We start from the raw sequence: 13,742 nt of genomic DNA on the forward strand, positions 1-13,742 counted from the left end.
AAAATTTGTTTACTGCTGTATTAAAACTATATATAAACTGAATATACAGCTTTAAGCAGTTTAAGAAATTACAATTTATTATATATTCCAAAATAGAAGATTTTTACATGCTTCCAATACAAAGACAGAAGGTATGTTTGATGTAATGGACATGCTAATTGCTCTGATTTGATCATTTTATATTGCTTGCATGTGTTGAAATACCACATTGTATCACATGAATAAGTTAATAAAGAAAGACACTATTTTGGGGGAAAAAAGTTGTTATACACAAATGTAGGGCAAAGAAAGCGTCATACATCAAAATGTTGCCTTTGGAGATGAGCTTTTTTCTTTTATGTTAACTTTACATTCTAAACTGTCTATAATGAACATATGTCATTGCTATTATAATGAGGAGAAAATTAAAGCTCATATTTTACTAAAAAAAAAAATCCTCCACTGTGGTGGGTGTAATGAACCTGGTTCCAAGATGTTCATGTTCTGATGCCTGAAATCTGGGAATATGTTAACTCACACAGCAAAAGGGACTTTGCAGATGTAATTAAATCAAGAGATGTGGAGATTATCCTGGATTATCTGAGAAGTCCTAATGTAATAACAGGGTCTTTTAGCAGAGGCAGAAGTGTCAGAGCAGAGAGACTGGAAGATGATATGCTGCTGGCTTTGAAGATGGGGGAAGGGATCACAAGACAAGGAGTGCAAGTACCTCAGAGAGCTGACCAAGAAAAGGGATTCGCATCTGGAGCCTCCAAAAGGAAATCAGCCTTGTGGACACTTTGGTTTTAGTGTGGGAAGACCCATTTTTAGATCTGTATTTACAGAACTGCAAGATAATATATCTGTATTGTTTTAAAACACTGATTTGTGGTAATTTGCCATAATAGCAACAGAAAACAAATGTATCCATCTAACAAAACAAAGCAATTTCTGCTGAGTAGCAAATAAGAGTCAGGGATCATGAATGGTCAAGAAGAAAGATATGATATTTACAGAACATTTGCAGCACAGTAGGGAAAAGTACATTAGTTTTTTTAGAAGGAGGCATTTATATACTAAAAGATTGGGAAATATGGATCTGTGGTAGTGGCTCAGTAGTAGAGCACTTGCCTAGCATATGTGAGGCACTAACTGGATTTCCAGTTTTCCCAGCACCATTTGATGAAGAGGCTGTCTTTTCTCCAGTGTATATTTCTGGTGCCTGTGTCTAGTATGAGTTGACTGTAATTATGTGGTTTAATCTCGTTTTAAGACCTGATTAACATAAATTTGTACCAGTAATATTGGTGCTTTTCCCAAATATGATATCATAAATTTGGACCAATAGTGTTGACTCAAGAGTCCCATCTCTATCTTGGGGCCCCTTAACTAATTATCTTGAGTTACCTCAGCTATTGCTGCCACCACCTTTAGATGAGGTAGCATACATTGAGGGACACCAGCAGGGTCTAGAAACCCAACATCAAGGTGAGGTACAGACAATCTGCATGGGTACTACAAGAATACAGAGTAGAAACTGTAATATCTCAGATCCACACTGCAAGAGAGGAAGACACAGACAACTTGAAAAAACAAGGGAGGAAAGTGCCCCAAACAAACCAGGTTACTGTAATAACAGAACAAAGCATATTCACACCAATTCCTGTCTTCATACATGTGCTTTGGATGATAGTGTCCCTCACATTCCACCATCATTCCTAACCCTATGCCCCTCCCTTCCCTCCCACCCCTTTGCCCTATCTAGAGTTCATCTATTCCTCCCCTGCTCCCTCTTCCTACCCTACTATGAATTAGCCTCCTTTTATCAAAGAAAACATTCAGCATTTGGTTTTTTAGGGATTGGCTAACTTCACTTAGCATTATCTTCTCTAATTCCATCCATTTACCTGCAAATGCCATGATTTTATTCCCTCTTATTGCTGAGTAATACTCCATTGTATATATATATATATACACCACATTTTCTTTATCCATTCATCTACTGAAGGGCATCTAGATTGGTTCCACAGTTTAGCTATTGTGAATTGTGCTGCTATAAACATTGATGTGGCTGTAATAACAGAACCCATGGGCAGCAAAGTTGATGAAATATCAGAGGAGTTCAGAAGGTTCATACTTAAAATGATCTGTGAATTAAAGGATGACCTAAATGTTGACCCTGATTTTTAAAAGGAGATAAAACATAAAAATGTTTATTGAGGCATTTAAAAATAATTTTTTAAAAATGTTATACATTAAAACAAATAACAGATAACATGTTATATATCAAAAAGATATCTTAAAACATTTAACAATTTAAAAAAGGGATACGAGTGTGTCAAATCTATTGAGTAATCACAAGTGAGAACACTGGAAGTTATATGAAAAGAGCTTAAAGTTAAAACCTTTGTACTTCATCAGAAATGGGTGCCCAGAACGTTAACGTCCTTTCTCTTGTCACTGAGATGGCATTCAGACACTATGACTTGGATAAGGGAGGGAACTGCATCTGATCTGGTCTGGAGGCGGAAGCTGCCTATAGAGCACTAAGGAGCTATGGGTTGGCTGCCAAACTTTAAGAAAAAAATCAGAAATAAAAATATATATTTAAAAAATAAAGATCCAAGTATTTGACAGTGAGTGTAGCAAAAATGGCACCTGAAAAGGCAGCAAATCCCTCAAGATCCCAACAAAGAACTGGGACAGATGTTGCCTGTTTTGAAAGAGGAAGGGCTACTGGTCTACCTTTCCTAACCAGGCCCTTGGTGAAAGCTGGTCTCTCTTTAGCTGGACAACAGACATCGATGCTGGGAGGTGCATCACAGCACTAAGTTTCATGATCCTTCTGCCTGTGAGGAAGGTCACTTCAGAGCTCAATCACTGGCCACGGTGTGAAACAAGTGAGAAATTCCTATTACAGGCATACTCATGGGATTAGCTAAACCCTGATGACTCTAAAATAATCCACTCTTCATTTCTGAAATACATAATTTTAAAAATCTGGGACATAATCACAAAATTATAAAATCTGAATAGAGAAAATGATCATCTATAAGGCCTCCTCACTAACCCAATACTGTTAGCTGCTGGCCGTGTTCTCTATTTATATTCACTTCTAATAGTTTTCTCTGCACATATTTTTTTATTTACTCATTGATTCAATAATTGTTTATTGAGGGCTCATCATGAGCCAAACATTGTGCTATGCACCAAGGATGAAACAATAATTTTACCTCTTTTCCACTACAAAGTTGAAATCATGACCCTGGTTTTTCTAACTCTGTATTGCTATTTAATACACATGCAAAAAAGTGCACACACTGTCAGAGTGTGACGCAGTGAATCACCACAGGTAAACATACCTGTGCAATCACACGTACGTCTAAGAACAGCATGGAGAGCTTTGCTTGCCACCAGCCATCGTGTGATGACTGTCCTATACAGGTCCACGTGTTAAAGGCTCAGTCCCCAGGGTGGGACCAGTAAGTGATGGTGGGACCTTTAGGAGGTGGGGCCCAGTAGGACATCTTAGGTCACTGGGGTGTGCCCTTGAAGAGGACTGTGGGCCTCCACTCCCTTTTTCCATTCTTTTTTTCTGTTTCCTGGCTCATGAAGTGAGCCACATGCTGCGCCACCTGCTCCCACCATGATGTGCTACACTTGCCAGAGGTCCAAAGCAATGGGGGTCACTTGATCTTGGACTGGAACCTCCAGAACTATGAGCCAAAATAAGCCTTTTCTCTTTATGTTAACTGCTTCAGATATTTTGTTATAGTAATGCACAACTAACTATTACATACACCCTTCCAATTACTGCCCGTAACCTTCCCCAAAGTAAAAACTTTTCTGAATTCCAACATCTTGAATTAGTTTTGCCAGTTGTACTTAGCTTTTGCTTGAACAGTATGATTATGAGAAATATCTATGTTGTTGCATGTAGCCACAGTTTATTTTTATTACCATATGACATTCTATTGTGACGATATTTTACAAATTATCCATTTACCTGTTGGATTGATCTCACCAGCTGTTTTCAATTTTAGCTATTACAGATAATACCACTAAGAAATTCGGGTAAAGGCCTTTCCAGTATAATTATATTTTCACTTAGAAGAACTTCTGTATCATAGGGAATATGTATGTTCAGTTTTAGTAGATACTACTAAAAGAATTTTCCAATGAGAGTTATTCAAATGCTACTCCAAATCCTAACACTTGCTGTTATTAGTCACTTTAATGTTAGAGGCCCTGAGGTCTGTGGAGTGGTGTTTGGGGGAATCGTCCTAAAACATACAATCCTGAACACCATAATAAAGAAAAAATCCCTAAACATCTAAAATTCAGAAAGATAATGTGGAAGCTAGATCAAAATAAGGGGGGAAAAAGGTGTTTGTGGAGGAATCCCCTGAAAATAGAAGGGAGATGAGTGGGAGGGAGAAGGGACAGGAAAATGAGGGAATAGTGGGATGAAACTGACAGAATTCTGCTATGCACCTCTATGAATGCCCCACAGTGAATTTCACCTCTATGTAGATCTATAAAGCACTTATTTAAAAAACATTATAAATAAATAAAAGGAAGATCAGGAGAGTCGAGGAAGGGTAACAGGGAGAAGGAGGAGGGGAAGGAAAAGAAACTATGGGGATTGAAGTGGAGCAAATTATATCCCATGCTTGCATGATTACGTGAAAATGAAAATGAACCCCACTATTATGCACTAATAAAAAGAAAAATATCCTGAAAATATAATTTTGGGAAAATTATTTTAAAAGATTCTTTAAAAGACATTTATTTATGTTTTTAAAGAGGATTAATTTGAGGAACAACAACAATAAAAAAAAACACATTGGAACAGCTGGGCATGGTAGTGCACACCTATAAGCCCAGCAACTTGGGAGGCTGAGGCAGAAGGATTGAGGCCAGCTTCAGCAACTCAATGAGGCCCTCAGCAACTTAGCAAGACCCGTCCTAAAATAAAAACTAGAAAAAGGATTCAGGATATAGTTCAGGGGTAAAGCATCCCTGGCTTAAATACACAGTACCAAAATCAAATAAGAAACTCCACAACAGAATACTTCAAGGACCATTTTACACAAAAGGAAATAATAATATATCAATCTTTATACGCATAAAAGCTCGGGTATGCTAATGATAGTACATGGGTATAACAGCTATGAGCAGACAAATCATACTCATAAAAATAGGCCAGAACTGTGTGCACCCAGCACGACACCTGCAGTCATCTGCAATAACGTGATGGCCAACACAGGGTTCTCTGATGTGTTTATCAGTGCACTCTAGTTATACAAAACAGTGGGGTTCATCTTGACATAATCATACAAACATGGAATAGAATTTGCTCCGACTCAGTCCCTCCACTTCCTCTTCCTCTCCCTCCTCCCTCGCCCTGTTCCCCTTCCTCTATCGGTGTTCCTAATATATATATATATTTTAATTGGTACTTTGTGGATAATATAAAGGTGAAGATCTCTTCGGTCTCTACATATATGTACACAGCACAATTCTGTCAGTTTCTTTCTGCAGTTCTTCCCTTTTCCTCCCCCTCACTCTCATTCCCCCCTTCCCTACTCCACTGACCTGTCTTTTATTTTCATGGTTTTCCCACACGCTCCTCTTTTGTCTTTTTAATATATATTTTTAGTCGTAGTTGGACATAATGCATTTATTTTATTTATTTTAGTGGTGCTAAGGATCGTGCCCAGGGCCTGACACGTTAGCCAAGCACTCTACCACCGAGCCTCAGCCTGGTCCCCCATTTGTCTTATTTTGCTTTAGCCTCTACATATGAGAAAAGGCATTCGACCTCCGACTTTCTGGGTCTGGCTTATTTCACGTAACATGAAATTCTTCAGCTTTACCCATTTACCAGCAGATGCTGTAATTTCATTTTTCTTTATGGCTGAGTAAAACTCCATTGTGTATATACCACATTTTCTTTATGCATTCATCTGTTGATAGGCACTCAGGCTGGTTCCATAGCTGGGCTACTGTGAGCTGTGTTGCTACAACCATTGATGTGCCTGCATCACATAGTATTCTGATGATTTTAGTTCTTTTGGATAAATACCAAGGAGTGGGACAGCTGGGTAATGTGGTGGTCTCATTCCTAATCTTTTGAGGAACCGCCACACTGCTTCCCAGAGTAGCTACACTAATTTGCAGTCCCACCAACTATATAACTGTGTACCTTTTCCCTCACATCCTCATCAGCATTTGTTATGATCTGTATCCTCGATCATTGCTATTCTGACTAGAGTAAGATGAAATCTCTCTATAGTTTTGATTTGCTAAGTGCTAAAGATGTTGAACATTTTTTTCCACGTATCTGTTGGCCATTTGTATTTCTTCCTTTGAGAAATGTTTGTTTAGTTCTTTTACCGATTTATTGATTAGTCTATTTGCATTTTTGGTGTTAAGTTTTCTGAGTTCTTAACATTCCTGAATATTACTCCCTTTTGAAAGGAGTACCTTGCAAAGATTTTCTCCCATTCTGTAGGCTCTCTCTTCATGTTCTTAATTATCTCCTTTGCTGAAATTTTTACGTTGATATTGTACCATTTACTGATACTTGGTTTTATTTCTTGAGCTGTAGGGGTCTTTTTTAAAATGTTGGTGCCTGTTGTTGTAGTGCTGGTCCTAATAACGCACGTCTTCTGATGAGATTCATCAAACACCACAATGGGTTATCAATGCATACGTGGCCACCTAAAGAGCAGAGTACATCTGTCATAAATGCAGATATTTTTAAAATTTACGTTGTAGTAGGCTTTTCACCACTGTGACTTAAAGATCCAACCAGACATTTGTCAAGGAGGAAATGTTTATTTGAAGGCTCATGGTTTCAGGGGTCTTAGACCACAGAAGGCCGGCTCCATTCCATGGGGCTCAATGTGAGGCAGAATAACATGGTGGAAGAGTATGTTGGAGGGAAGTGGCTCACATGATGATCAGAAAACAGAGAGAGACTCCACTCTGCAGATACCATATATATATCCCATAGCCACACCCACAATGAACCACTTCCTCCAGCCACACTCCACCTGCCTCCAGCCATCACTCGGTTAATCCCAGCAGGATTAGTTTAAAGTGATAAACCAAACATTTCTCCTTCAAACCTTCTTACATTGTCTCACACGTGAGCTTCTGAGGGACACCTCACATCCAAAACATACAAATTAGAATTCTCTAGATGACTTTACACAAAAATTACACAATTTAGAACTCCAGTACTGGAAATGAGGTAAAAGCAAAATCTACAATATAATTGTAAAAAATAATGTTGGCAATTTAAAAATACTGGGGTGATAAAAACAAACAAACAAACAAAAAAACTAAAGAGGCAAAATCAAAAACCCATAAAAGCTATAAAGAAAAGTTGATACAGGAAAAAGTGCACACAGGGATTAATCAAGGGCAACAGCACAAGTTGCCCAAGAGAGCTGGCACTTTCACACTCATTAACTGGACTTTGAGGTCTTGCATTGTGATAAAGAGCTGCCTTTTATCTTTTAGGGAATGGTTCTCCTTGGAGTTCATATTCATTTCCCGCATACCTCTGCCCCTTTTGAAATTCTATGATTTGATCCACACGGACATGAGCAGTCCCTATTAAATCTCCCATCTTCGTGCTGAGCTCTGTTTTCAGTATGTGGAAATCCACTCCAGGTGCACTCCAGGTGCAATTGTAGACGCCACAGGTTAGACACAATCCTGAGGATCAAACTGCAATACCGCTGCACAAGTGTTTTCTTATCCTCCATGCACGTGATTACTTTTGAACCAGTCAGGACCTTTGCTGGTTTCTTCAAAAATGAAGCTTTAATTCACTGAAGTTTTTTAATTGAGTGTTTAATCAGAAGTTTTTGTCACTGTCACATTGTATGCTATACCCAGAATTCAGCTTTCTACTTCTCTTATGGGACTTTTTCCCCCCTTTTATTTCTTTTTCTTTCTCCCATGGGAATTTCAGTTTGGAGGATTTCAGCTTTCAGAATTTTGATATTTGGAATTTTAATCTTCTGGGATTATGATTTTTGAGATTTTAAGAATTAGGAATTTTGCTTTTTTTTAGGATTTTAACATTTAGGGATATAGTGGGGTTTTCTGTTTGTTTATTTTGAGTATCAGGGATTGAACTCAGAGGCACTCGACCACTGAGCCACATCCCCAGTCCTATTTTGTATTTTATTTAGAGACAGGGTCTCACTGAGTTGCTTTAGCACCTCACTAAGTTGCTGAGGCTGGCTTTGAACTCGAGATCCTCCTGCCTCAGCCTCCCCAGCTGCTGGGATTACAGGTGTGTGCCACCATGCCCCATGGGATACGGTGTTTGAGACCACATCTTTCAGGATTATGAAGGACCTCATAGGCAGTGGAGTCTCATTGTGGCTTCAATTTGTATTTCTCTGATGAATAGTAAAGTTGAAAGCCTTTTGTATGTTTTATAGTCATTTGGATATCCTCTTGTGTGTAGTGCCTGCTTGGGTTTCTTGTCCATTATCCAACTGGGTTGTATATATTTTCATTATTGAATTTGCAGTTTGTTTTATTAAAGCTCTTTGTCAGTTCTAGAAGGTTGGCCTTTTTTGACTCTTACAATAGCATATCTTTTGATTAAACCCAAGTTCTTAATTTCAATGCAATATTTTATTTTGTGATTAATATTATATAATAAACCTTTCTGAAGTTTTGAAGCTATTCTCCCATATTATTGAAATCTTTTATCTTTTATATTCAGATGCACACTGTACTCAAAGTTGATTTTTATGAAAGGTGTGAAATAAGAGCCAACTCTCCTTTTTTTCCTATATGGATACTTTAAATTTTTTATTTATTTTTTAGTTGGACACAATATCTTTATTTTATTTATCTATTTTTATGTGGTGCTGAGGATTGAACCCAGGGCCTCACACATGCTAGGCAAGCGCTCCACCGCTGAACCACAGCCCCAGCCCCTATATGGATACTTTTTGAGACTCAAAAAGTTTACATATATATTGGTTCCTTATATGTACACTTTCTGTTGAAAGCCATAGATACCTATGTGTGTGTGGAGGAAAATGCTGACGCAGTGCTTGGTGCATGGCAGATGCTCAACATATGTCTGTTGAAGGAATGACATTTATTTGGATTATTTGATCATTCATAGCTGATCCTACACTATGACATTTAGAGGAAACTATAGGCTTCTTTCCCCCTTTGTTCATATTTGGTAAGGCAGTATATTAACAAAGGCCAAAGAAAATTAGAATTTTTCTTAAAGGAAAAATAGCAGGACCCCCCCACACACACACACACACGGTAGAAGCTTTCTTCCTCTCTGTGGTTCATTCTCTTTCCTTTACACCAGATGTCAAGAGGATAACAGGAACTGTAGATATCTGTCTGTAAACCAGTCCAAACAGATACTGAGGAAAGGCCCCAGGTATGTGGAAAAAGAAGGTCTTGGCTGTTTCCCATCATGTGGGACGGGAAAACAGGTGGTCAGCAAACAACCAGGCAGGATTTCCTACGTGGGAATCTTGGCCTTCTGTAGAAGTAAAAAAACTAACCTGAGAAATAGTTTAGTTCAATCTCATTATTTTACAAGAAAGAAATTTCAGCACTAACAGCATACAAGTGGACACTAGCTCCCACTCTGGTTATCAACTGCTGCATTACAAACCATCTAGAACATTCAGTGGCTTGAAACCACATTAATTTGTTATCCGTTCTGGCTCTGGGCTCAACTAAGGTTCCCACAAGCGGCTCCTCACACATTTACAGCCAGGTGGGGCTGGGGCTGGAGTCGTCCCCGAAGCTTCTCCACTCCGGTCTGATGGTGGGACCTCAGCTAGGCTGTCAGTCAGATAGCCACTCCCGGCTTCTCCATGTGGCCTGGCCTTCTCACAGAATGGTGACCGGGTTCCAAGAACAAGTGTCCCCAAAAGAACCAGGCAGAAGCAGTATCACCTTTTATGACCCAACCTTGTAAGTCACACAGCATCACTTAATCTGTAGTTATAGGCCCACCCAGACTTGAGGACACGGATGTAACTCTCCCTAGGAAATATGGATATCACAGTGTGAGAAGACTACATGGAGATGCTGTTGCTGCCACTCTGGAACACACACTTTGCCCTGAGGTTCTTCTTACACGATTCTGGAGGACCCTCTGTGTAAAGAGTTATCACAATGTGTGAAACTCTCTGCCTCTTTGTGATCCATCCCTTCCAGTAGAATATGAGCTCCTTTATAAGAGTATCAGATTGTGACAGCAATCTTTGCATTCTTGGCACTTAGTAGAAGCTCAAAAAATGTTTAATTTGTTGAATCTATGAATAAAAAACTGAAATTCAGACTTCAAGTCAGACATACTTAACTTAAAAATGTTTCTGAAGTATCTGAAAAATCTTCTCTGTCTAATCTCTTAAGCTGGGTCAACTTAAAATGACTGTCAGGTTCTAGAACTATTATAATTTTAAGTTTCATTAATAATACAGACTTCATCTTTTTTTTAATGCATACTGAAATTTTTCAATACCTTTATTCAATTAATTTATTTATTTGTATGTGGTGCTGAGGCTAAAACCCAATGCCTTACATGTGCTAGGCAAGCGCTCTACCACTGAGTTATAAACCCAGCCCCAATAACACTGACCTTAATTAATAAGATTGCTACTAGCCAGGCATAGTGGCACACGCCCATAATCCCAGAAGTGCAGGAGGATCACTAATTCAAAGCCAGCTCAGCAAATTAGTGAGGCCCTAAGCAACTCAGTGAGACCCTGTCTCTAAATTAAAAACAAAAAGGACTGGGATGAGCTCAGTGATTAAGCACCTCTGGGTTCAACTGCTGGTACCAAAAAGAAAGAAAGAAAGATTGCTACTAATGCAAACATTATATGCAACACCTTAAAATCTGTCGGCAACACAGAATGCTCGTCTTAATGCATATTCAGAATAACTTGAGGACTTTCGCTTTTCCTCAAAATCAGTGGAGTATTTTATGACAAACACCCTTAAAAGGAAATTTATGCATAATACTACTGTTGCTAAGTGTGCCAAATGAAACAGTTTAAGTGTAGTTTAAGTCCAAGAACTTAGTGTACTCAAGTGCAAACATACAATTTAAAGGTATTTTTATTCATAAATTATAGATTTTTATATCATGCTATTGGATGCAGCCATTCAAGCCTAAATTATCACCATACAATCAACTTATTTTCTTTTTCTTGTCAGCAAATATAACCAAGCTTGAATAAAATTACATAATCAAAACTTTAAAATTAGGCTATCGCCTGGCCTGAACAAGGAGCACATGTGTTCAACACACTGAACCACTTATTTTAAGAACACTGTGCCTTGTGGTACACCAACTGCAACAATTTCTCTACCACAGAGAAATAATCAGTGGATCACTCATCAGCCCTTAATCTGTGAGACCCTCTATAACAGTTTCTTTAATCACAGCTCTCAGAAGGCATTATCACAAATCATGAATCTCGCAAACAACGCCGACGTTCATCAGTGACACTTACCAACTACTATCTGACCACTCTTCATAGCGGACCCTCCTGGCGACAGGCCGTGGACCACAAGCCTCTCTCCGTCGCCCTGCCTCTCATTTCTCCTCCAGCTCCACTTGGTCTGGTGGATAATTCCAACCAGCACTTCTAGAAGTCTGAGCTGTTCTTTGGCTTTTGTGACGGTGAGCTTTTTGGGATTCACATAAACATTCACATCTTTGTACTGCTGTTGGATAATGACTCCTGTCTTCTGATTGGACTGATGCTTTAGAATGGATACTGGCCCATTATCACTGCTATTTTTTTTATTGTTGCGCTTGGGTAAAAGTCTTTTACTTTTTAAAATTTTGGTAAATCGCTTGAGTTTGGGTTCACACTTTTTTCTTTCTTTGTAGTCATCCTCTTCAATGATGATCTCATTTTCACTGAACCTGACGTGGTTCACAGTTGGTGTCTCAGGAAGGAGGCTCTCCTCTTCACCCTCACTCAACTCCAAGTACAGCAGCTCTCCATTTTTCTGCACACTGTCCAGCCACTCAGGCTCCAGATCACTAGGAAACAGAGAAAAGATCATCTGGATGCAGCCCAACATAAGAAACAGTGTCACCCTCCTAGAGGATGAGAATGGGTGTGGGATGTGGGAGGGTTGAATTTTCTTTATTTCAAATTCTTCCGAACATTTCTAATTTACTGAGCATTAACACTATTTCCTATAGAATGATTTTTGTAGAGTCTTGAAGAATAGGAGTTGGAGGAGAAGGAATTAAGAAGGTGCAGTGATGGGAAAGAAAAACCATATTTTAAAAAAAGAGAAGGTCCTTTTGAAAAACCTACAGGATTTTAAAAAATAAATTAATTCAATTACTACATGGTTATTATTTGCTTTAGACAACAACCACACTGGCAATAATTTACTATTGGAATTTGTACTTGAAAATAGTCTACATGCACAGAAATTGTTAGCATGGCTATCAGGGGAAAATGAAAGCATACCTGCATTCATAGGTCATTTACCCACACATTTTTGAAAATTCATTTATGGACAGGAAGATGGCAAAAGTGAGCTAGGCAGCAAGTTCTGGTCTCCTTACAAGGAGATGGCAAAGGAAAAGCAGAATTGAGAGGTGAGCAACAAAATAAACCTTTTAATATTAACCTACAGAAAATTATAGCTTATCCAATTACTGGAATTACTGTTAATTTTCTGAGAATTTAATATTCTGATAATTTCTTAACAAACCAACAATTTCAATCCATTATGTTCAATTGTCACATATATAAGACAGCTATAAAAAACTTAAATTGAAAAACAAATATGCCACTTATGGACACTTTAAAATAAATAATGTTTTTAAAGTTATTTTTAAAAAGTAGTCTCAATATTACAAAGTCTGAGACATGGAAGATAGATTACCAGAGAAGAAAACAAACTCAGTCCTCAAAAGTCAAAGATATGTGGAAGCTAATCCAAAATAAGGGGGTGAGTGGGGGTGGAAGAATAAAACAACAGAAGAAAGATCAGTGGAGCAGACTTGGGGAATGAAGGGAAGGGAGGAAGAATGGGACAGGCAGACTGTGGAATGAATCTGACCTCACCTTCCTGTGTACATATATGAACATACCACAGTGAATCTCACCATCATCCACATCCACAAGACGATAAATTAAAGTTAAAAAAAAAACTATAAATGGCAGAATATCAGTAGAGGGAAGGGAACAGGGGAAGAGAGGAGGGGAGTAAAGGGGGAAATATTGAGGACTGAACAAGAACAAATTTTTTCCCATGCTTTTACAATTATATCAAAATGAATCCCACAACCTCTTTCTATGTTTAACCAAAAAGAACCAATAAAAATGAATAAATAAATAAATTTTCAAAATGGAAACATTCAACTCACCAGTTAGTTCTGCTGAAAACAACCAATTTATAGTCAGAGCTAACTCATGATCAGCTCTATAGTCTATAATCTTTGTAAAACTCCTTTCTTATGAGTAATGTTAAGAAAAGCAAAACTCATAATATTAATCATCTGTTAAAAAATCAACTTTCAACTGGGAAGTACGTCACTAAAAAAACATAATTATTGCTATTAAAAGTACTGAAATAGCCATCAAAAACTCTTATAACAAACCTAATCACAAATTCTACCCTGCTCCATGTTGTGAACCACCTTTCAAACTGCTGTCCTTTAAAGTGAACTTGGTTCCAGTGGAAAAACTAACATGTCTTTTCAG

The 13,742-nt window shown here is 38.2% G+C and overlaps 1 protein-coding gene across 5 annotated transcripts in view; it reads right to left on the reverse strand.

Moving 5' to 3' along the window:
- Intu (inturned planar cell polarity protein) overlaps nt 1-13,742 on the reverse strand; it is an 88,321-nt gene that overhangs the window by 55,183 nt on the left and 19,396 nt on the right. For all 5 annotated transcript variants that reach the window (XM_078020691.1, XM_078020688.1, XM_078020689.1 and 2 more), the window contains exon 2: nt 11,520-12,058. In XM_078020691.1, the coding sequence (XP_077876817.1) occupies nt 11,520-12,058 (539 nt within the window). The remainder of the gene's footprint in view (nt 1-11,519; nt 12,059-13,742) is intronic.

This window comes from Ictidomys tridecemlineatus, chromosome 9 (genome assembly GCF_052094955.1).
Source record: "Ictidomys tridecemlineatus isolate mIctTri1 chromosome 9, mIctTri1.hap1, whole genome shotgun sequence".
In the NCBI taxonomy this organism is placed as follows: Eukaryota; Metazoa; Chordata; class Mammalia; order Rodentia; family Sciuridae; genus Ictidomys; species Ictidomys tridecemlineatus.